The sequence below is a fragment of the Stegostoma tigrinum genome, chromosome 2, assembly GCF_030684315.1.
Source record: "Stegostoma tigrinum isolate sSteTig4 chromosome 2, sSteTig4.hap1, whole genome shotgun sequence".
NCBI lineage: Eukaryota > Metazoa > Chordata > Chondrichthyes > Orectolobiformes > Stegostomatidae > Stegostoma > Stegostoma tigrinum.
In genome coordinates, this window is record NC_081355.1 from 63,528,315 (window position 1) to 63,552,358 (window position 24,044).

Genomic DNA, 24,044 nt, shown 5'->3' on the forward strand with positions numbered 1-24,044 from the left:
GCAGTGTTACCTAGCCAGGTTGGTGTTTGTGATTAAACAGTGCAGCATGCTTTGCCTCAACGGTCGCGTTGAGCTCATTCGCATTTGCTTCAAACCAGTCCTGTGTTTTGCTCCGCTTCTTCCCGAAGGTCTTCAATGCAGTGCTATAGATAGTGTCCCTTAGAGAGTCCCATCTCTGCTGAGCAGCTCTTTCTGATGGGTCTGCAAGGAGGGTGACCTCCAGTGACTTGATGAATATTGCCACTTTGTCTGAATGTTGGGTCGTAGTAGCATTGATACGCTGCTTGCCTGCAGGCTTGGCGTAGCGCATCTTCTTTGGTTGGAGTCTGAGTTTACAGCAAACCAGGGAGTGACCCATGTCACAGTCGGCACTCTCAAAGGACCGAGTCATGAGCACATTTTTCAGGTGGCTGTGTCTTGTGAGGATCAGGTCTAGCTGGTGCCAGTGTTTGGAGTGGGGATGTCGCCATGAGACTTTGTGCTGAACTTTGGCGTGGAAGTAGGTGTTGGTAACACACAGTTCGTGGAGCATGCAAAGCTCGAGCAGTCGTTGTCCATTTTCATTCATGTTACCGATCCCGTACCATCCCAGACAGCCCGGCCAGGAGTTGTGGTCGGCACCCACTCTGGCGTTGAAGTCGCCACGTAGCAGCAACTGTCCCTGATTCGGGATCGCCTGTATTTTCCTTCAAAGTTGGTCGTAAAACTCATCCTTTGCATCTTGTGCGAAATAGAGGGTTGGGGCATAAGCACTGATAAGGTTGACCGGTCTGTCGGTGGTGTGCATTCAAAGTGAGAGGATCCGCTCCGATCCATCCTTGCTGGGTTCCACCAACTTCAACAGCCAGTTCTTCACGGCAAAGCTGACACCATGCTTTCTGGTCTCGACTACGCCTTTCCTCTGCCAGAAGAAGGTATAGTCTCTCTCACATAAGGTCCCCAATTCTGGGAGCCTTGTCTCTTGGAGTGCTGCAATGTCCACTTGAAGTCGTGGCAGTTCATTGTTAATCACTGCCATCTTGCAGGTGTCACTGATCTCTCAAAGGTTGTCTGATAGAACAGTTGTCATGGTCCGTACGTTCCAGCATCCAAGTCTGATTGCAGGCTTCTTTCCTTGTTTCCTTGTTTTGCTTGGTGCAGTGTTTATAGTCCGCGATTCAGGATACTTGTATCCCTAAGCCCCACGCACCTAGTGGAGCGGGCGGACTGTGGCGGGACAGCACCTAATTGGTTAGGGGCTGCCCAGCTTGAGGCGGGCATAGTGAATAGTGTGCACCTTTGCTGTGCATACATGGTGCCATTCACATTAACTTAGAATAAAACAAGAAGGGAAATAAAGATAACTTAAGAGAGTCCAACTTCCTTTCCACTGCTGCATTCACACTTTGGTCTTTCCAGCCCTCGCCATGTCTCTGCTGGTGTCTTGCTGTGAGCTGTTTGACTGGCCCAGTCTGGCTGGCACTGTCTCACCGGCCAGCGCTCACCACATCCCTTTTGATCTGTTGTCATTGCTCCCGCCTACACTTGACCCGCCATTGCTGCTGGACGAAGCCCGCACGTTCAGCTCCCGCCATCCCGCCATGTGATTCCCAGTCGCGATCTAGCTCCTTCCTGACTCCTTAGGTAAGGAATTGCAAGCAATGGCGGGGTGGGGGGTGCTGTGGTTGGAACTACAATAGAGAGAGAGAAGGGAGAAACAAGAAAGGAAAGACAAAGAAAGAGAGAGACAGAGAACTGGCAGGCAGACCTGCCGTCATCTTGAAGAAAAAAATAACCTACTTATCAGCCAATTCTTGTTCAAGCCATCCTCTAAGTAAACCATTTCTGTGTAATATTTTTGGATGCCTTCTGGAAGTCTATATTGATAATTATCAAAAAAAAGTCTTATTCCTTGAAGATTAGTGAAATAGCAGGAATGTGCTCAATAGATACAAAATTGGCTCAAAGGTAGGAAACAGGGTGTAAGGTGGAGGGTTGCTTTTTGGACTGGGGACCTGTGATACATGGTGTGCAGCAAGGTTCGATGGTGGGTCCGTTGGTTTTTGACATTTATATAAATGATTTGGATGTGAATGTAGGAGGTGTAGTTAGTAAGTTTGCGGATTACACCAAAATTGCTGTAGTGGACAGTGAAGGTGGTTACCTCAGAATGCAGCGGATGGGTAAATGTGCTGAGGAATGGTGGATGGATTAGATAAATGTGAGGTGCTGCATTTTGGTAGGGCAAATCAGGGCAAGATTTACACACTTAATGTCCTGGGGAGTGTTGCTGAACATAGGGACCTTGTGTTGCGGGTACATAGTTCCTTGAAGGTAGAATTACAGATAGATAGCATAGTGAATGTAATGTTTAGTACGCTTGCCTTTATTGGTCAGTGCATTGAGTATAGGAGTTGAGAGGTCATTTTGTAGCCGTACAGGACATCGGTTAGGCTACTTTTGGAATATTGCATTCTCTTCTGGTCGTCTTGCTATGGGAAAGATGTTGTGAACCTTGAAAGGGTTCAAAAAAGATTTACAAGGATGTTGCCAGGGTTGAAGGGTTTGAGTGAAAGGGAGAGGCTGATTAGGCTGGGGCTATTTTCCCAGGGGTGTCAGAGACTGAGGGGTGACCTTAAAAAAGCTCATAAAATCTTGAGCATGGATAGGGTGAATAGTCAAGGTCTTTTCCCTAGGTTAGGGTTGTCCAAAATTAGAGGGCATAGGTTTAAGGTGAGAAAGAAAAGATTTAAAATGGACCTTAGGAGCAGCTTCTTCATGCAGAGGGTGGTATGTGTGTGGAATTAGCTACCAGATGGCGTGGTGGAGACTGATACAATTATAACATTTAAAAGACATCTAGATAGGTAAAAGGACAGGAAGGACTTAGCGGGACATGGGCCAAATGCTGGCAAATCGGACTAGATTATTGTAGAACGATCTGATTTGGCATGGATGAGTTGGACTGACTGGTCTGTTTCAAGCTGTACATCTCTGACTCTGTCAGCCATGATCCTGTTGAATGGTGGAGCAGGCTCAAAGGGCTGAATGGCCAATTCTGGCTCCTGTTTTCTTAATGAGTGAGGTGGTTTTATTTTTCAGTCCTTGTCCTGCATATAAAGCCTTGTTATATCTGGGGCATAGCGGCTGTGAAATAGACTTTGTGCCAGGCACTTTGGATCAGCAGCAAGCATTAACAAAACTAGAATGAAAGGATTGCATTTCCCTTGCGCCTTTGACCACCTCAGGCTTCGCAGCCAATGGTGTTCTGAAATGGGGTTGCTGTTGTAACAAGCAGAGTTGCGGAGTTGTTTGATCAGCAAGGGAGTCACGGGTCATAGTTGGACAGACAGGAAGGCAGGGCTAAAGTCACAATCAGATCAAGTATCAGAAAGCAGAGCAGGCTTGAGGTGCTGAATGGCCTACTCTTGCTCCCAAATCTTATGACTGCATACTAACCCAGTAGTTGTCTTTTGGATATTACCCCTGAACAGGGGTAGATTTGTGATTATGATGGAAAAAAGACAGGAGGGGCAACTTTTTTTTAAAAACAGAGTGGTTCATGTTTGAAATGAGCTTCCAGAGGAAGTGGTGGATGTGGGAATGGTTACACAGTTTAAAAGAAGTGTAGATAAGTATATGAGTAAAAAACGTTTGGAGGGATATGTGAAAAGCACAGGCAGGTGGGACTAATTTAGTTTGGGATTATGGTAGGCATGTACAGGTTGGACTGAAGGATCTCTTTCCATGTTGAATGACCCCATGACTCTATAACTCTATAATCTACATTGATTTTTCATAAGGCATTCAATGAGTTATGATTCTTGGGATAGCAATTCAGTTATATGTTAGAATAGAAAGATAGCATCATGGCTTAGAAGTTTATTGTCAGGATACGGTTTGGAATATGGTTTGAGGCAGTGGTATGGTGCTAATGACATTGGACTAATTTGAAAGCCCACGCTAATGTCCTGGAGATACAACCTCAAATCCCACCAGAGTAACTGATGGAATTTGAATTTGTGAAATATTATGAAGCCACCGTTGTTAAAACCAATTTGGTTCACTATTGTCCTTCCTTTAGGAATGAATGTCTGGTCTGTTTTCATTCAACTCCAGATCCACGATAGTGTGGTTGACTCTTATAGCATGTTACAACTAAAGCCTTGTTAATCATAGAAGTATCACAAAAGTTAAAAGATTTTGTATAAGTATGCAAAATTCCACACTTAAATTCAGCTGACAGACCAGATTTCTGTACTTATCAAGAATCACTATTTACTGTAAATAAACAGATATAATCTGCAGAAATATTCATGAACTGTCAATATATAACTCTACTAGGTAAAGTTTTTTAATCCAGTTCTAAAACTCACTGCCACATGAGTATATCCAAAGAGAAAAGAAAAGAGGCGTCATGGCAGAGGGAAAGACTGGGAAGGCATTTCATTGGTCCGTTGTACAGGATTTGTTGAGGTGATCCTTTTTGGCTTGTCAGATCCTGCTGCTGCTTGATCTTACTTCTCCATGTACTTTCATTTGCCTGCAGGAGACACGAAAGTGACTGGTTCACCCTTTAAGTATTTGACTTTTTGTTAAGAGCTGCAACTTGCAGCAACTGATGAGGGAGAATGATGTGTTTTGTTGCAGAGAGAAGTTTAACTCCTTCATTGCCAGAAGTCCAATGGCTTTTGCCCAAACATTCACACCCACAAGCTTTTCAGATACCTGGGAGCTGGTTACATAGTTATTGACAGTCAGAAGGCCTTTGACGTCGGAAACTTTTTGCCTGCTGAATTTTTTCATATATATCATGCAATAACCTCCCCTACTACTTGAACAAACAGTAGTGTAAACAGCACTTTACAATGAGTGCCAAGTAACTTGCTTTTAAAAATGTGCAGTAATCCTTTCCAAAATCCTGTTTATTTGATGTTGAAAGGAACCCAAAAGGCAGAATCGGTAACTATGTGAAACTGTGTTGAAAGTGCACACAAGTGGAGAATGTTCAAACGCGTCCAGCGTTATATTTTGTAGTTAAGGGGCATGCTGTTGAGTGTCATCAATGCGTTGCTCATCATACAACTTGTATGGCTTCTGCCTTGATGCAAATTTGGTGGGCCACATAGAGTAGCCAGGTGTGTTAATAAAGTACTGATAAATATACCATTTTCCGAGGTAGAAGATACATTTTTAGCATGTGACAAAACTGAATCATAGGGAAGAGGGTAGGAAGTGTTTCAGGTGGTAAGAGTCGTGGAAGATGACGGAGGAGGGCTGGACAGTTCTCAATGCAAACTTTCTCTAATTTGACTAGCCAACACAGAAATATAAGACACCTAGACAGTGGTCCTCGTTAGAGAAATGGCAACAGAGAATCTTGTAAATCAACTAGACTTTACTTGTTTCACCAAATGGGTTACATCAATATCCGGTATACTTGAGAATGGCCCAGTTATGTGCCAAAGGCTTATGAATTGAGAAAGCAGAGGTTCATAACTGTGTAGTGTACTTGGAATGTTGTATTATATAGTAGCACTCGGGAAGATCATGTGAGACAAGGTGGAGACCTGTTTAAGCAATTACATTTAGCTAGCTTGGGGATAACTTCAGCCAAATTGAATTTGTGGAAGCAAGAGTAACTTAGCTTTTGGGGGGAGTGGGGGAGAGTGTACTGTTGAAAAAGAACAATTGTTGCAAAGGACAATGAAAGAAAAAGATCCCTGTTTCTAAAACTAGATGAGAAACCATGAGCTCTTTAGGAATAGGTAGATTTGACCAGAATGTGTTTGCAATTTCACAATGATAAATGTACCTTAATAAATTTGTTAAAGAAGCCAGCAAAAGTGGAATGGTCAGCAGAATGCCAAAGAGCGTTTAAGAAGCTGAAGGCAATCTTAAGTGAACCAGAGTGGAGTGTAGTGGGGGGAAGGGGATGAGCTGGGCTGGTTTTGGGATGCAGTGGGACTGCTTCCCAAAACCAGCCCAGCTCGTCCCCACCTCCCTAACCTGTTCTTCCTCTCTCCTATCCCCTCCACTCACCTCAAGCTGCACCTCCATTTCCCACCTACTAACCTCATCCCGCCTCCTTGACCTGTCCGGCCTCCACGGACTGACCTATCCCCTCCCTAACTATACTCTCCTGTCCATCTATCTTCTCCTCTATCCATCTTCAGTCCGCCTCCTCCTCTCTCCCTATTTATTTCAGAACCCCCTCCCCATCCCCCTCTCTGAAGGGTCTAGGCCCGAAACGTCAGCTTTTGTGCTGCTGAGATGCTGCTTGGCCTGCTGTGTTCATCCAGCTTCACACTTTATTATTTTGGATTCTCCAGCATCTGCAGTTCCTATTATCTCCGTTATCAGAAATAAGCACGCTTATAGGAAATGAAACTGAGAGATTGTTGTTAACGGTTCAACACTTTTGATGAGCAATCTGACATGATAACAGAAGCAGTAATTCAACGTTGACCTTAGTCTGTTGGCCTTTATTGTAAAGTTTAAAACTTATAATGTGAAACTGTTCAAATGAAGTCTTTTGTTACAACCATATAATGTGAAGATTATCCATTTTAATGGTGAAGATAATATAACAGATACATTGTTTCTGAATGTAAATGTCAGAATAAATTAAAGGCTGACGAAATGGTAAGATTGTGTAAGGTTGTATAACAAAAGAAAGAATGAATACATACAGTCTTGTGTTTTTGTTATTCGTGTATCACATGTTTGTAAGGAAACACACAAGTTTGAAATTGTGCTACTTTTTTTTAAGGGCAGGAGCGTGTAAAGATTGTTTTTGTGCTTTTTTAAAATTGTGGCCTGAAATGAGAGAACTAGTTTAAAATCAGAGTTTTTCAAGGATTGCTACATGTTTTGTAAAGCAAGTAACATGGCAGAATTTTAGACAGCTATTTGAATGAACAATAATTTAAGTAGTCACAGACAAGCTCGAGCAGAGTGTTTCCGTTTTCAGATGGAACTCTGGCAACTAGAAGTTGATTGGTCTTTGGAATAGTGACCAGCTGTTGATGATGAAGGCCCTTTGCCTTCAATAAGCTCTGTGAATGTTTCTTGGGTAACTGAACAGCTTGGGATTGGGAACAAGATACAGAGAAAAGTGAGCCACTCTTCCCAACACAAGAGCTGTCTCTTCATTGTTTGCAATCAAAAACAATTTATAAACTGGAAGAAAATCAGTTTAACTTTTGTTCAAGATAATAAAATGTGAGGCTGGATGAACACAGCAGGCCAAGCAGCATCTCAGGAGCACAAAAGCTGACATTTTGGGCCTCGACCCTTCATCAGAGAGGGGGATGGGGTGAGGGTCTGGAATAAATAGGGAGAGAGGGGGAGGCGGACCGAAGATGGAGAGAAAAGAAGATAGGTGGAGAGAGTATAGGTGGGGAGGTAGGGACGGGATAGGTCAGTCCAGGGAAGACGGACAGGTCAAGGAGATGGGATGAGGTTAGTAGGTAGATGGGGGTGCGGCTTGGGTGGGAGGAAGGGATGGGTGAGAGGAAGAACAGGTTAGGGAGGCAGAGACAGGTTGGACTGGTTTTGGGATGCAGTGGGTGGAGGGGAAGAGCTGGGCTGGTTGTGTGGTGCAGTGGGGGGAGGGGACGAACTGGGCTTGTTCAGGGATGCGGTGGGGGAAGGGGAGATTTTGAAACTGGTGAAGTCCACTTTTGTTCAGTTGTTTTAAACTGTGACGTCTAGTTGATGAGTTAGAGATCTTTTGTCAGTGATCCAGTCAGCCTTTGTTGCTTGCAAATGAATGGATGATCCGAAAGAAATGTGTGTGTGTGAGAGTGAGATAGATTGGGGTAGTCTGTAAGGGATTAGAGTTTTAATTTGTAATGATATATGTAGACAATTTATTATTGTTTACCTGAAGCTAGAATATTATTTGTAATAAATTCTAATTCATGTTAAGTTCAGAAATTTGTTCCATACCTTCTGTCAAACTGGTCTGAAAATGAGGTAAATTGTGAAATCTATACGTGCTGAAAACCACTTGCACACTCACTTGTTCACTCTCTCCCTCACACAAACTAATACTACCACACACATGCACTTACACAATAATCTATGGGGCGAATTTGTATTTACAGAAACGTTCTATTTTGTTCAAAAAGCTCACAGTTTATTGACAGTCAATCAATGTGGTGTTTTATAAATTCCTATTTTAGAAACACAACCAGCCTGACTCCAAACCAAAACACAAACAGGTTCTAAACAAGGCCTCATACCTAACATGCATTGGCTGACCTAAAATGTCACCTCTTCTTTACATTGATTAAAACCTTTAGTTTTCTCAGGATAGTGACTTCCAATGGAATTTGGGGATTTACATATACATATACATATAAGTCAGTTAAAACCTTCCAACTGATTAAAGATTTAACAGCATCTTAGGCTTGATTTAGTACATCTTCGGAAATGGTGTGACCTTTTGATCTTTTACTTACAAATTCTGTGTCTGATACTACCTCTCACTAATACCTGAAGAAGGAGCAAGACTCCTAAGCCTTGTCTTTTCAAATAAACCTATTGGGCTATAACCTGGTGTCATGTGATTTCTGACTTTAATTTTTAAAAAGCGCTTCATTTTTATGATGCCAGCAAGTAGTGGCACTTTAACACAACAATGTTATGCTGTGGAGTGGGCCGGTCAGCATCTACGCTGTTCCTTAATGATTAGGTCTGGATAGCTCCAGAGCAGAGACAGAAGTAAATTCTGAAATTTGGACTTTATTTTTGTAGTTCTCAGTAATATTTCAAATTTTTATTATATTTTAATAAATTTAAAAAGAAGGCTGAAATATCACAGCTGAGTGATGATTCACAATCCATGATGCAGTTGAGATAGCCAGCAGTGTATTCTCCCAAACCTCATATTTTAAATAAACTTTCAATCAAATGTGATTTCAACTTGTATGACTTTTGTTGTGATTCAGTATTAATATGTCACAGTATCTAGGAAATTGAACAGTTAGAAGTTCATGTTTATGATTGATTCTCAGTAAATGAAGTCAGGTGGTCTGTAGTGTATGGGTAGCTTTGGTAAATTGTTCAACTCATGTATGTATTCATCTCAGAGTGTTCATATCAATTTCATCTGTTTGATAGTGCCTCATGGCAATGAAATGGTGCATTTGATGTTTTGTAGCAAATTTCAGCAGTCTGTTTCCTTTGCAGACGTTATTCAGCAATCAGAAAAATCTTGCAAATAAAGAAGAAATAAATGCAAAGAGCGACACTTCAAAAAAGATGTCAGAAGCTTCCAAGAAGATGTCTGTGGAGAGAGTTTATCAGAAGAAAACACAGCTGGAGCATATCCTTCTCCGTCCAGACTCATACATTGGATCTGTGGAACCTGTAAACCAGGTGAAAGATTCAGTATTACGTATTTTCATGATGTAGTTGTTATTGTTTTTAAATGAATTGGATGTTTTAGTTATTTAGTTAATACAAGCATTTGCCTTAAAAGCATCCCCAGAAATTGGGGGGAAAAAGTATGTTTTAAGTGATATATCGCTCATCTCAATTTATGAAGTACTTTTACCTGGAGTCTCATAAAGATAACCTACTTGTGCACAATCAAAGTCAGGAGTGATGAAACCTATAGTTGCATTCTTAGATGTTTTGCATTTTCCTAGTGTATGTAGTATGCAAAATTTGCATGCCGTCATTGCTTTGCCAAAAGTTGGCTTCAGTATAGCAGCAGAAAAATTTCACTTCACTCAATTGCAATTCTGCTGTCAAAGTTGGCATGAAAACTGCGCATTGGCACTTGCCAAAATGAATTAGATGCATCGTCTCTTACTGTTCCTGTTATTTAAAGTGTTGCTGCAAACCAATCAAATTTAAAAAACTTGCTTTAATAACTGTGACTACACAACAACTGGAATGTGATTAGAATCTCTCCAGTAATCAGTTCATGAACCAGCTTTAAATTAGAAAGTCTGTAGTCCTTACCTAGTCTGACCTGTAAGTGACTTCATATCCACAACGGTGTAGTTGATTCTTCGCTGCCATTTGAAATACCTTAGCAAACCACTCTTTTTTTTCAAACTACTGTGCACCAGGAGTTACAAAGGCATCCTAGGCCCAATTGATACAGTAAACTCTACTACAGTAAGTTCTCGGGACTTTTGCCCAAATTGGGAATGTTGATCCAGGGACTAGTTAATAGTCTGACGTGGTCAAACTCTCGGTATCATGTTTTTCAATTAATGTATCAGATCTCTCATGCAACACCCTTTCCTCAGTATGTTATGCTCATCGGAAAGGAAACCTTCTGCTGATAGCTATTGATTGCATTCTATCAGCTTGTGAATTTGTATTCCTCCATATTAAGTGTCAACCAGAGGCACTGAAGATAACAAGAATGCACGATGTATTTCAGTATCTATCACTTAAAAGTTTCCATGACACTTGAATGTAGATGCCAGACTGGGCCTGCAGTAGGTGAGAAAATCAGCATGAAGCAAAAATATGCTGGAACTTTTTCATCCATCCACCTGTTGTTGATGTATCTGTCCATGATGATATATGTTGTAGGAGTGACCACCGCTTGTGCCAAGAAAATTCCATCATATGAATTTCGTGGTTCCGGGACGTGGCTTTTGTTTCAGTCAATTAGTGTAATGAATGCTAGCCTCAATAGATGCACCCACATTCCATGAGGGAACAGTTTTAAATAAAAATTGTATACTGTTATTGCTGTAACTATCTGACTCTGAAAGATTTGAAATTTCAGAGTGTAAAGTTAATGCAGGCAGCGCCAAGCTAAATTTTGTCAAGTATGCCTTTTGAGTATCTGTAGTAAAGGTATTGGATAACTTTTTCTAAGTCTATATGCCACAAGAATTATTTGAAACCTTTATTTCTTTTTAGATTTAATTTTCTATTTTCCGTCCTTTTGAGGAAAGTTAAATATAATGCTGTAATCCACAAAGGAGGCTTTATGCATATTCAGATTCAATTTTCAGAAAGTAATCACAACAAAAGTAAAAAATTTTCCGTATTAGCGTTACTGAGAATATTCTTGATTGGACAGAAAATATGTTTGGTCTCACAAACGTAAGAGCCTGCAGTTGAAAAATTAAAGCAATTGCATTTTGAAATCAATCTCAAAAGATGCTAAGAGAGTTCAAGATAATAAAACGTGAGGCTGGATGAACACAGCAGGCCAAGCAGCATCTCAGGAGCACTCCTGAGATGCTGCTTGGCCTGCTGTGTTCATCCAGCCTCATGTTTTATTATTTTGGATTCTCCAGCATCTGCAGTTCCCATTATCTCTAAGAGAGTTCAATCTGTTTTGTCCAAAACAAAAGCCAAATCTGAAACAGAGAAACTGAAAAATTCCAATGTAGCATCTCTGGACAGAAAGAAACAAAGTTAATGTTTCAGGTCAATGACCTTCCATCAAAACTAATGAAAGATCTACAGCCAGAAAAGCCTTGGTCTGGATTTTTTGTGAAGGAGTGAAGGCTGTTAGGTTGGTAAACTTCATTAGTTGGCAGATCTTTCCCCTTTTAAAAAGGCTCCCACCTGCCATATTTTTATCTAGATAGATGGGAGCAAGAGAGCCAGGCCAGTTGCCTATGGAGGTGGGTATAAGGTGGCAACGGAGGCATGCAGATGTCACAACGAGAATGCTACCTCCACTTTTTGTTTTGTTTTGGAGCATTGGCCCTGTTATAATGATAAATGTCATGTCCTCAAATCTTCACCAGTCTTTGCTTGCTGAAATTTAAGGTCATTTGCTTTTTTTCTGTTTTTTGATGTTCAGCCCAGCATTGATTCACAGCTTTCTGAGGTGAGATGGCCGTTCTGTTGGAATATTATATGGCTGATTTTGATCATGATGTTCCCTTATGGCCCTGGTTCCCTCATGATTTAAGACTCCTGTAAAGGACTTGAACTATGTATAAATACAGAAAGGGCCTGACTCCATGATAATTGCTTGGAGTTTGAGCTTCCCACCCTTCCAGTGGAGCTGGCAAGAGCATGAATGCTGGTTACCTGCATCCTAACCCATGCCAGCAAAAATTGATGGAAGTTGGGAATCCTCAAATCATCTGCTGCTGCTCGCTGTTCGCAAATGTTCCCTGAGCCAGCCCAACTTGCTGAAAATTCTGTTAACTTAAAATCTATTTAAATTTGGCGGACAGACCCAGAAGCATTATGTAAGTGTCTAAATTTAATCTTAAATTTTTTTAAAAAGGTGTGAATGATCGGCTGAAGTTAATGTAGTTCCATTTCTTTTCAGCCAATGTGGGTATATGATGAAGATGTGGGCATGAACTTGAGGGATATTACCTTTGTTCCAGGCTTGTACAAAATATTTGATGAGATTCTTGGTAAGTATTGACCTTTTTATTTTGTACGTCTGCTTTTTTTTTCTGTCTCTGTTCTTTCTTCTCCCTCTGTTTTCTTATCTCCTCCCTGACACTGTTCTCCATTCACCTGACAATTGTAACGAACAAAGTCAAACACTGGATCCTAAATTTTCCTCCTCTAATTTCTGAAAGCTTTGCTCCAGTAATCCAGCTAAATTGTTGCAGCCTGTAATTGCTACAGCAGCTCACAAACTCATTATTGAAATAATGAATTTCCACTTGAGGATTTTCATTCTGCTGGAATTTATCAAATTTGTTAGGAAGTTACTGGAAAATGTGGTGTAATGGCCTGGTCATTTCATTGTCAGTGGACGGAAATGACAATTCATTATTCTAGATTTTAAATGAGTAATCAGTACGATCGTAAGGATTTTGCTGTTTAAGTGCTAATTATTGTTTTATATACTGTACTTTTTGGAATCTGTACAAATTGATTTATTTTGTCTTTTAGTTAATGCAGCTGATAACAAGCAGAGAGACAAGAATATGACATGCATCAAAGTTTCAATTGATGTGTAAGTATTTGAGTATTATACCTGCCACAAATTTGTTTATTATTTTGTACAGTTTCAACTTTATTCTTGTTAGAATTAAGACCTATGATAGGATGTTTTGTACGTTTTAACAATATAGTCTTATGGATTCAAAATATGTTCTTGAGAATAGTGAATGCAATGGAAGATGCACTAACCATTATTTCACAACTTAATAATTGACCTTGATTGATTTGAATAAGCATAGTTTGGGTCATGGATGCTTTTTCTCACTGGGAAAGGCCTGGTTTGATTTGAGACCATGTTCACATGTTTGTATACATGATTTCTATACATTTCAACAAAAAAAAACATTTTCTGATGTGCATCAGAGAAAAGTGCAAAGAACTACACCAATTGCTGTACTTAGCCTATTTGAACCCCACTAAAGCCTTTGATTCTTTCAATTTCAAAGTCTTCTGGAGTATCTTTCTCAGCTTTGGCGGCCCTCAGAAATTTGTGACCATCCTCAAATTACTTTCCTCTGATATGCTCGTCCCAGTCTTCAACAAGGATCATAGAAGGCTATGTCATTTGCATTTACTCTCTTCTTTATTTCCATTTGTGACACTTGCACTGCATGTTGTTGATTAGGTAATGAACAAAATGGACAGAAAACTCTTCAACCTACAATACCTGTAATCCACTCTTAGTTGCAGCAGGACTGGAGAACTAAGAAATGAATGGCCTCCACCCTTCTATCACTTGATCCCTACTGTTTTGCCCCAGTGCAGGGACTGTTTGTTGAATAGTTTTGTTAATGCTTAGAAACTGGTAACTTTAAATTTATTAGAATTGCATGTCAAGACTTCTGGGTTTTATGTCCTCGACTGTAAAACAAAAACTACAACAACATAACTGCACACTACTACTAACAACTAATCCTCTAAAGTACAGAAGAAATAATCTCAACAATTGTTTCAATGTGATGGACAACCCCAAGTGACATAGCTATGCATTATAGCACGTTCTCCCCAGGATTATGGTCTTTGTCGGAAATATTCCACAGTTCCTGCCAGCTTCCAGTGAATTCATGGCTCCCGGTTTTGCTGATTCATAATGTTAAGTGACTGTCAAATGTCCACATTTCAAGTGTGGAGAACTTCAAACCAGCAGTAAGGCACACTCCAGTGATTTCTTCACCTGACTTTCCAGGGTAAGCTTTACAGACTCCAGCTTTCCACAGGACGTGCCCTTTTGATCAGTGATGTTCTCCTTCCTGCCTCTGTCTCGAAGCTCACAGAGCCCTCTAAGGTTCCTCCTTTCTGCTGACCATGTCACTGCAGCTTTTTGTCTTGATGAGACCTCTGTGTTTTTGTGTAGAAACCTGAAACCAAAAGACAGAAACAACTGTAGATACTGGAAACTAGAATTAAAAAAAAAATGTGAAGCTAGAAAAGCACAGCAGGACAGACAGCATCCCAGGAGCAGGAAAGTCAGCGTTTCAGGTTGGAACCTTCTTCAGACAGAAGATGATTCTGACCTGAATGTTGACTTTCTGCTTCTTGAATGCTGCCTATCCTGTGCTATTCTAGCTTCCAATATCTACAGTTCTTTCTGTCTTTGGTTTCAGATTTCTACGCAAAAATACAGAGGTCTCAAGACAAAAAGTTGCAGCTGACATGGTCAGCGGAAAGGAGGAAGCTTAGAGGGCTCTGTGAGCTTTCAGACAGAAGACAGGAAGGAGATCATCACTGGTCAAAAGGGCACATCCTGTGGAAAGCTGGAGTCTGTAGAACTTACCCTGGAAAAGTCAGGTGAAGAAATCACTGGAGTGCGCCTTACTGCTGGTTTGAAGTTCTCCACACTTGAAATGTGGACATTTGATAGTCACTTAACATTATGAATCAGCAAAACCGGGAGCCATGAATTCACTTGAAGCTGGCAGGAACTGTGGAATGTTTCCGACAAAGACCATAATCCTGGGGAGAACGTGCTATAATGTCACTTGGGGTTGTCCATCTCATTGAAACAATTGTTAAGATTATTTCTGCTGTACTTAAGAGCTTTATCAGCTCCACATTTTTTGACTGAAACTAAAACTTTGTCAACAGTTAACCCAACTGCTCCTGCCTCTGTGTTTTTAGTTGTGAACTCCCAGTCAGCCGCGCAGGCTTGTTGGGGAAACATGATAACAGATCACATGGCCATCTTCTCTACTCCATTTTTATCTTGAATTAAATAGAGTTCAAAACAAAATCTTAAAATCTTGCGTCCATCTCTGCCAAAAGATCAAGATTATAACCATAAAATAATTTTCTTATTATGTTCTTTGTGTTTATTTTCTAATATTGTATGACTTATCAACTAACTTATTGCATGTAAGAATTTCCCCTGTCATATTATACCATTTAAACAGTTTGTTCTTGGCAGCATTGTAAGGTTCTACCCATCACATGCAGTTTCTAATGATAACTAGAACTTAAAGTTCAGTTTGGTTGAATTCTTGGAATCGCAAGTTTTTCGCCAGAGTTAATTTTACTGCTTTGGCCTCACTCACTATCATTCACTGTGGCAAAGCTCCTTTATCATTTTTATTTGGTTACCCAGCTTTTCCATGCCCTTGGTTCAAAAATTGTTTAACCAAATACACTATTTCTCAAGAAGAGCATTGCTGATTTGTGATAATTATAGGTTTTCTCTTACCAGCAGTACCAACGAGCTTACCATTGTAAAATCAAAAGAAATTCTTTCATGCTTCTTACTGTCTGAACTCAGTAATTTCTTTTGTTTTTCCATAAAACCAGACAGTATACCTTCACCAGGGTGTTTACCTTTTCAAACAATCTTTGAACTCTGTATTTTAGCTTTGGACTTCTGGACTTTATCCTCTTTTTCTGGGTCGTAGGTTCGCTGTCCAAAACATCCATTCAATTGAATTGTCTTCCTTCTGCCCCAGTGCTCCATATTAACTTGTATGAAAGAAACTGTCCAAAACATGATTTTATTTGTTTAAGGCCTATTACTAATATATATTTTCCCAGTTCTCAGGAAATGTCATCAACTTGAAATGTAAACCTGTTTCTCTTCTCCATAGATGATGTCTGCTTTGCTGAGTATTTCCAAAATTTCCTGTTTTATTTTTGGTAAAAGGAAAGAGACTTTCCAAGATCTGGCACAGGTCTAGTGAACTCACTAAATTCCATCTGTATTGCAGGATTTTATGGGCATTGATTTGTTTACATTTGAGCATTTCAGTATCTTTTGAATGTCTGGAGAGAAAGTAGTTATAGAGACGTAGAATTTATTGGTCAGCACATTGTGTATAGGAGTTGGGAGGTCATGTTGTGGCTGTATAGGACAATAGTTTGGCTACTTCTGGAGTATTAAGTGCAGTTTTGGTCTCCCTCCTTCAGGAAGGATATTGTGAAACTAGAAATGGTTCAGAAAAGATTGTTGCCTGGCTTGGAATTATTGGGAGATGCTGAATAGGCGGGGGCTGTTTTCCCTGGAGTGTCAGAGGCCAAGGGCTGACCTTATAGAAGCTCATAAAATCATGAGGGGCATGGGTACTGTAAATAGGCAAGGTCTTTTCCCTGGTGTGCGTGAGATGAAAGTGAGAGGGCATAGGTTTCAGGTGAGAAGGGACAGATTTATAAAGGACCTCAGGAGCAACTTTTTCATGCAAAGGGTGATGCATGTATAGAATGAGCTACCAGAGGAATTGGCGAAGTCTGGTAGAATTACAACATTTAAAAGGCATCTGGATGGGTATGTTAGCAGGAATGGTTTAGAGATATATGGGCAAAATGCTGGTAAATGGGACTAGATTTATATAGGATATCTGGTCAGCATGGATGAGTAGTAAAGTTCTGTAATGTTCAGCAGTGTTTTGTTTTATTGAGTTGCACAGACAAGTTAAATATGTTTTCATTTGTAGCCAAAGGAACAAATCCCTGCTTCAGAATTTGGATCCCTGTATTTGGTTCTGTCTAAAAGATTTTGAAGGCATGATTTATTGACTAAAATAAGGAAAAAACGCAGTGTTTTTTGTTCATGTTTATAAATAAGTTAATCACTTGTTCTTGCCTTGAGATCGCTGATTCTTGCTTTAGAAGAGAGGACAACACTTGTATGTTGTGTTTTTTTAAAGGGATTCCAACATCATTAGTATTTGGAACAATGGGAAAGGAATTCCAGTAGTGGAGCACAAAGTAGAAAAAGTATTTGTACCTGCTCTAATATTTGGCCAGCTGTTAACCTCCAGTAACTATGATGATGATGAAAAGAAAGTCACGGGTAAGAAATGAGTGTACCATTACATTCTATAATGATAAATACTTTTGGGGTATTTAGAGGTTGGTGCCCATAATTTTGTTAATGATAAACTTAATAATTTGCATTTTACAGGTGGAAGAAATGGCTATGGTGCTAAACTCTGCAACATATTTAGCACCAAGTTTACTGTTGAAACTGCTTGCAAGGAATACAAAAACAGTTTTAAGCAGGTATGCCATAATGTTCATGCCATACTCTGTATATAGAGCTGCATTGAAAAATCCTTCCTAATTTGGCAACTGAAGTTCAGATGGGAGTGTTCATGAACAGCCTATTCTGCTAAGGCCTCTTTCTCTTGCTGGCTTGTCCACCTTTCGCTTGGACACTTGTCCTAGATTCAGTTATTAGAAATAGACCATGGACAAGTGCGTGCGTGTGCGTGCGTGCGTGCGTGTGTGTGTGTGCGTTGATTACAGGCAAGGAACAATTCGAAAGTTCGTACCGGTTAAGTATCCTGAGGTAAAATGTCTGCGAAATGCAGGCAACCTCAATTAGGCACAAAATCTGTTTGATCTCAGGAGATGTTTTTAATTAGTGGTGTCCACCATCAGTTTAAAATGAGTACTGAGATGAGACATGAGAACGTAGATTCGGGTTAATAATAGGCAAGTTGAGGATTGATATCAGAAAATTCCTCATGAAACACATTTCTCAATTCATGATATAGAAACCTGTTGAACATTTGATCTCCATGAACCGAGAAGGGCCAAGTAATCTTCTATCTTTGGATGCTATCTATCATGAGTTTCTATAGTCTTCCAATCCATGCCCCTGCCAAAATTGATCCCAAGTATTATGCTTTCCACTCTCCACTGCTATCTTGCCCTTGTTAGCAGTTGTTATCTCAACCACAACTATCCTGTTACCATGAGAGGTAGTAAAAGATAGCAAGCCCTTACCATAATGTTCTTGTAAAAAGTCAATTATTTTAACTTTTGTTTGCCATTTTGTACTTTTGAATCTTTGATTTTGTTTCATTGACATTTATTTCTGCATGTATTTACTTTTTAAGTACTAAATGTGCTGGGTATTGTCACTTTAACTTTCAAATTGCCAGCATTACAAGAAACAGGAGCAAAGAAAATGCTAACATTAGATACCGTGCAGTTCTCCTTGTAGCAGTGCCATTTATATCAATGATTGCACAGGTTCATAGTTCCTTGAAAGTGAAATGCCAGGAGACCAGGATAGTGAAAATGACGCTTGCTTTTATTGGTCAGTCCGCTGAGTTTTGGAGTTGAGCTGTCATATTGTGGCTGCTCAGGCCTTTGGTTAGGCCCCTTTTGGAATACTGTTTGCAGTTCTGTTCTCTGTGCTTTAGGTCGGATATTTTGAAACTTGAAAGGGTACAGAAAAGATGCACAAGAACGTTGCCAGGGTTTGAGCTAGAGGGAGAGGCAGAACAGGAGTGTTGGAAGCTGAGGGGTGACCTTACATAGGTTTATAAAATCATGAGTTGCATGGATAAAGTGAATAGGTGAAGTCTTTTCCCCAGGGTGGGCAGTCAGAAACTAGAGGGCATAGGTTTTAGGTGAGAGGGGAAAGATTTAACAGGGACCTAAGGGACAACAACTTCACACAAGAGAGTGGTGCTTGTATGAAATGTGCTGCCAGAAGAAGTGATAGAGACTGGCACAATTACAACTATTACAACTTTTAAAAGGCGTCTGGTTGGGCATATGATTAGGAAGGGTTTAGAGGGATACAGGCCAAATGCTGGCTAAAAGGACAAGATTAATTTAGGATATCCAGTCAGCACGGATAAGTAGAACCAAAGAATCTGTTTCCATGCTGTACAGCTCTGTGACTCTGACTGCAAGGAATTTGCTATCAGTCATTGAAAAAGGCTATATCTTGTCCACCAAGCTGTATCAAGTTGGAGTCCAACTTTCTTAATGGTCGAGTAGAGTGGTGGCAGGGAATGCAAGATAGGAGGCGAATCCTGTACTGTGGATCTTGCTATCTCATGAGAAACCTTGCCCCAAATGCCCAAAGCTATGCAGATCAAGATCTAGCCTGTTTGATCACAGATGGTCTAGGACAGACATTCACAACCCTGAGTGTCATTAGCTGTCACTCAAATCAAGAATGACAACTTTTAGGTCTAGGTGGCATTTTGTTATGCCATCCCTGCATGGAATGCACAGCGTTTAGTTTTATTTTGTTTGTTCATGATATTGAGGGGGAGTTGCTGGCAAGGCCAGCATTTATTCCTTGTCCCCATTTGACCTAAGCTGGTGTTCACCTGCCACCTTGAACTGCTGTGGCCTGTGTCGTAAAGGTGCTCCCTTGAAATTGTTTAGGAAGGTTTTCCATAATTTTTTTCTGAATCCTTGTTAAGTACAATGAGGTTTTCTGCCTCTACAAACTTCATAGGCATTGATTTCCAGATTTCTGCTGACCTTTGGCAGTAGTTAAACCTTGGCAAGTGCAGCGGCATAATGCACTGATGGAGAAGGTAATGAACATTTGTGATGGTGTTGGTCAAAGAGGGCTGCTTCGTCTTGAAATTTGTTGTACTTTTTGAATGTTGTTGGGTATGTACCTGTTCACGCAACCGGAGAGTATTCCATTTCACACCTGATCAATGCTTTGAAAATGTTATAAAGGCTTTGTAGTCTAGGAAGGTGAACATGTATCTTCCCTCAGAATTCTAACTCTAATGTTTGATTTTAAATTTGTCCAAATAGCAAAAATGATCAAAGCTCACAACTCTTCATAGTTTATTGTAGCATCAATAACTTTATTAAAAATGATCAGTACCCAGCTCAACTTCAGTCAGTAATCTCAAATATTCTTCTTGAGGTTTCTGAGCCGCACTTATGCTGCTGCACCTTGATGTATTGATACTCCTTTTTGGGTTTTAGTTTATGCATCCTATTCTCTTATTAAAATTTAATTTCTGAGAAGATCCATTCTATCCAGTACTTCAGCTGCTAGATACATTTTTTGCTTTCAAAATCAGCAAAAATTACATCTGTGGCTAGATTATACTGCAGTCCTCTCCAGCTCTATATTATACCTCTTAAATGTTGCAACAAACTCACATTCTGTGTTCATGAATAGTCTGTTAACAGATCAGATGTTTTGCTGGCATAGATTATAGCTTATCGTGTGATAAAATTTGGCTGTAATGAAATGATCCTGAGAATTATAATTTCCAAGGAATATAGGGGCATTGCCAGCCATCTAGCAACCACAAATGGCTAGTCTGAAAGTGCTGTTTGCAGTTCTGCAGTTGTCCATGGGAGTTCAAATGGGAGAGAAAATTCATTTGGATAGATGTGTAATTGTTGTAGCCTCTGCCATATTTTAACTGGTACATTCAAGAAATCATCTGTTGTATCTGTCAGATTTTTGAGGTTTTCGTTTATTGATTCAGTCCTAAGGTTTTGTGAAATCCCATGGACGCAAAGTTTTTGGCCAATTTCTGAAAATTGCTCATTTTGCATTGCCTTTTTGCAGCACTTATTTTTTGAGCTCCTATGATTAGCTCATGGAATGTAGGTGTCACAGGCTAGCTGGCATTTATTGCCTGTTCCTAATTGCCCGGGCATATTGTCTGCTTTTAAGTTAAAGCATTCTTGTTGTGATACTGGTGACAAGGCTACACAACTACAACCCCAAAATGAAGTCACCACAAAGTGACTGTTGTTCTGATACCTCTGTACATTAATCACTTCTAAACCCACTTGTTGTTCTTGCCGAACCAAGACATTGTATTTGCTTTCGCTGTCAGCTTTTAAATGTAGGCTTCTTTTAAGTTGAACATATTCTTGCTGAAGCACTGGCTGCAGTGGGGGTGGTCATTTGCTTCAGACTTTTCATCTTTTTTTGATCTGCTTATACAGCCACAATGCAGGTGGCGTGGTGCACTTCAGTTGTTGACATGTAAGTTTCTGGCCACTGGTGGATCCAGAATGTTGATGGGTAGTTAATTGATGGCAATGTCATTAAGTGTTAAATGGGGATGGTTAGACTGTCTTTTCTCGATTAATTATTACCTGATGCTTGTATATGCTGCATGCTACTTAAGAGCCCATACCTGAAATCCAGATCTCACCACACGTGAGCAGGTCTGCTTTATTATCTGACACGTTGTGAAAACAAGTGAGTATTGTAATGATCAGCAACTGTTTATTCTGAGATTCTGATGGAGACTACACCATGGATGCATTAGCTGAAGATGTTCTGGGGTAAAGTCACTGCATGAAGAATTTGTGCAGTGATCTAAGAAGAGTGTTGGGTGTGAGTGCAGCTAGTGGGAAATTTCTAGCTGAATCCCCACTGTCATCTTTTTCACTAGGCCTTGAAGCCATGCTTGATCAAGGTGCAGTCACTCTCATCTCACCTCAGGAACTGATCTCTTGTAGCCTTATTTGAATGAAGGCTGCAATAATCTGGAGTTGAATTCACCTAGCAGTCCCCAAACTGAGCATGTTTGGTGCATTCCAGACACGTTTTGATGTCCATATGCTAAATACAGAAATTGCTAGATGGAAAAAAAACTAATTTTTACCCATTCATTACCCATTTTATCCCTGGCATTTGACTCTATCATTATAAAAATGTAAGTTAAATATCAATACATAAATATTAATTAATGTAATGTTCATACAAAGCTGTAGTGTTTTTCACAAAAGTGCCATTTTCACCCCTTTAGATATTTCCCATTGTCGGTTTTAGAATTTTGTTGCCTTTTACCCCACTTAACCTTTACCGATGTTCTGAAATCACTTAGGCCCGAGACATCAGAAGACTACCATTTTGTATGAATTTAAAATTGATTCCTTTATTTGCACTAAAGTTATGTTCCTTTTACAATTATGGTGTTATAAATAGTTGAGAAATCATCAACCACTGCCACCAATAAACAAAACTGTGCAACTGACTTTGTAAACATTTTAGAAATGGCTAACTTCTGTAATGTGGAAACAGCAATGTTTGTTAAATTTATATCATAAGTTGTGAAAAAAAAGGAGGTTAACGTATTTAAATATTTTTGTTTCCATTAAACAGACATGGACAAACAATATGAACAAATCGTCTGATGCAAAGATTAAATACTTTGATGGTGATGATTACACATGTATTACATTCCAACCTGATCTCTCAAAATTTAAGATGGAAAAACTGGATAAAGATATAGTGGCACTCATGACACGAAGAGTTTATGATGTAGCTGGGTCATGTAGAGGAGTTAAAGTCATGTTAAATGGAAAAAAATTACCAGTAAGTTCTTTTTAAAATATACTTGTTCAATTACTTAAATACATATAGGCTGTTTTGATGGACGATCTTGTGGTATTCTGCTTCCAACCAATATTTCTTCTGACAAAATCTAAATTTTTAAATCATTTCTTTATCAGCTGCTCAAATTATCTCCAGTTTGCATGAGTTTATTTTCTTTTAAACTTTCCTTTGTCTTAAGAAATCTCCACAGCTATAGGATCTGCTTGTACCATTAAAGGTGACAAGAAAGAGCTCCATTAATTGTTATTGTTTCCAGCTGGGAAGGTGCCTGCTCTAGTCACTTTGCTGCAATTATTTGGTTTTTGTGCTAATTGAGCTGAAGTGTATTATATTTTTGGACCAAGGGACTCATGTAGCACAGTGGAAGTGATACGTCTCTGGCCAAAAGATCAGGGTTCAAGTTGTACCTGGTCCAGAGGTGTGTCATAACATGTCTGAACAGATTGATTAAAGTAACTACATTTCTGAACCTGTGTTTCAGCAGGAGGTGTTTCCCTCAGAATGCTTTCTTGGTGTATATTTGTTTCTTAAGAGCTGGGAAAAATGGCATTGTTGATCTCGATCATATATAAGTTGTACAAGTGTTGACCAGCTATGTTGCATTGAGCATCGTAGAAGAGGACATATTTCAGACAAACTGCTCTGTCCTCTGGTGACCATGGCAATTGAGGTGAAGAACATTTAAAAGATTTCTGAAGTTTAACTTTTCTGTACTAATTTTTTTGAATGCTAGATTTCATAGAATAGTATTTAAAGTGAGTCTTTTCTTGGTGAACGGAGTAACTATTTAAATTATTGGTGAGTCTCGTATGGCAAATCATCACACATATTACTATGTTGTCCCCATTGTGGCTGTTTCTTTTGCCTCAGTATTATTGCTACTTTTCTCTCTAGCTCTGTTTGGCTTTTTGTTTTGCTGGGGTCTTTTCCTATTATAGGTGTGAATTGCAATATGAAGAATGGAATGGAAGTCTTCAGGTTGTTATGTTGGGAGGTGAAACATGGACAGTTACAGTTACAGGCCCTGGGTTTGGAAAGAGGAATTCCTTTGGCAGTGTTAGGGTTCACAACATCAATTGAAAGTAATGTGGAAGAAATGGAGTTTCAACCTTTGTAATCCAGTTCTGTACTTGATCTTCTCTCCCCTCTCAACCATTACGGCAGCATAGTTTGTGTCATATGCTGCTGTGCCCTCTCTAATATGCTTCAGTATTATTGTGTACAATCCAATCATGTCTCCTCACTGCATATTTTTTCCCTGTCATTTCTTCACCATGTCCTTGCCACCGTAGGCTAATTCCTGTCCTTTCTTAGCCTCCCTGTTAATTTACGTTTGTAAGCAAACTGACATTTTAAAAAAAATTCTGCTCACTGCCCATTTTTCAGACCTTAAAATGTTATGCTTAGCATAACAATTTTTTCTCTATTAAATGTTTTCCTCAGAGCTGGCTTTCCTCACCTTTTAGATTAATTAGCAAAAGAAAAAATTAAATCCATATCCATTTTTCCAAGATTAGTTAAAATGTTGCCGTCACCTGTATTTTCTCTACATTAGATTATTAAAATTTCTGTAAACATGTCCATACTCACTTGT

At 39.7% G+C, this 24,044-nt stretch overlaps 1 protein-coding gene across 2 annotated transcripts in view; it reads left to right on the forward strand.

Annotated features, from left to right (window-relative positions):
• The window catches only part of top2b (DNA topoisomerase II beta), a 143,429-nt gene that overhangs the window by 35,222 nt on the left and 84,163 nt on the right, over window positions 1–24,044 (forward strand). For both annotated transcript variants that reach the window (XM_059654354.1, XM_059654353.1), the window contains exons 2-7: window positions 9,178–9,366; window positions 12,257–12,347; window positions 12,838–12,901; window positions 17,013–17,158; window positions 17,270–17,367; window positions 22,217–22,429. In XM_059654354.1, coding sequence (XP_059510337.1) covers window positions 9,178–9,366; window positions 12,257–12,347; window positions 12,838–12,901; window positions 17,013–17,158; window positions 17,270–17,367; window positions 22,217–22,429 — 801 coding nt within the window. The remainder of the gene's footprint in view (window positions 1–9,177; window positions 9,367–12,256; window positions 12,348–12,837; window positions 12,902–17,012; window positions 17,159–17,269; window positions 17,368–22,216; window positions 22,430–24,044) is intronic.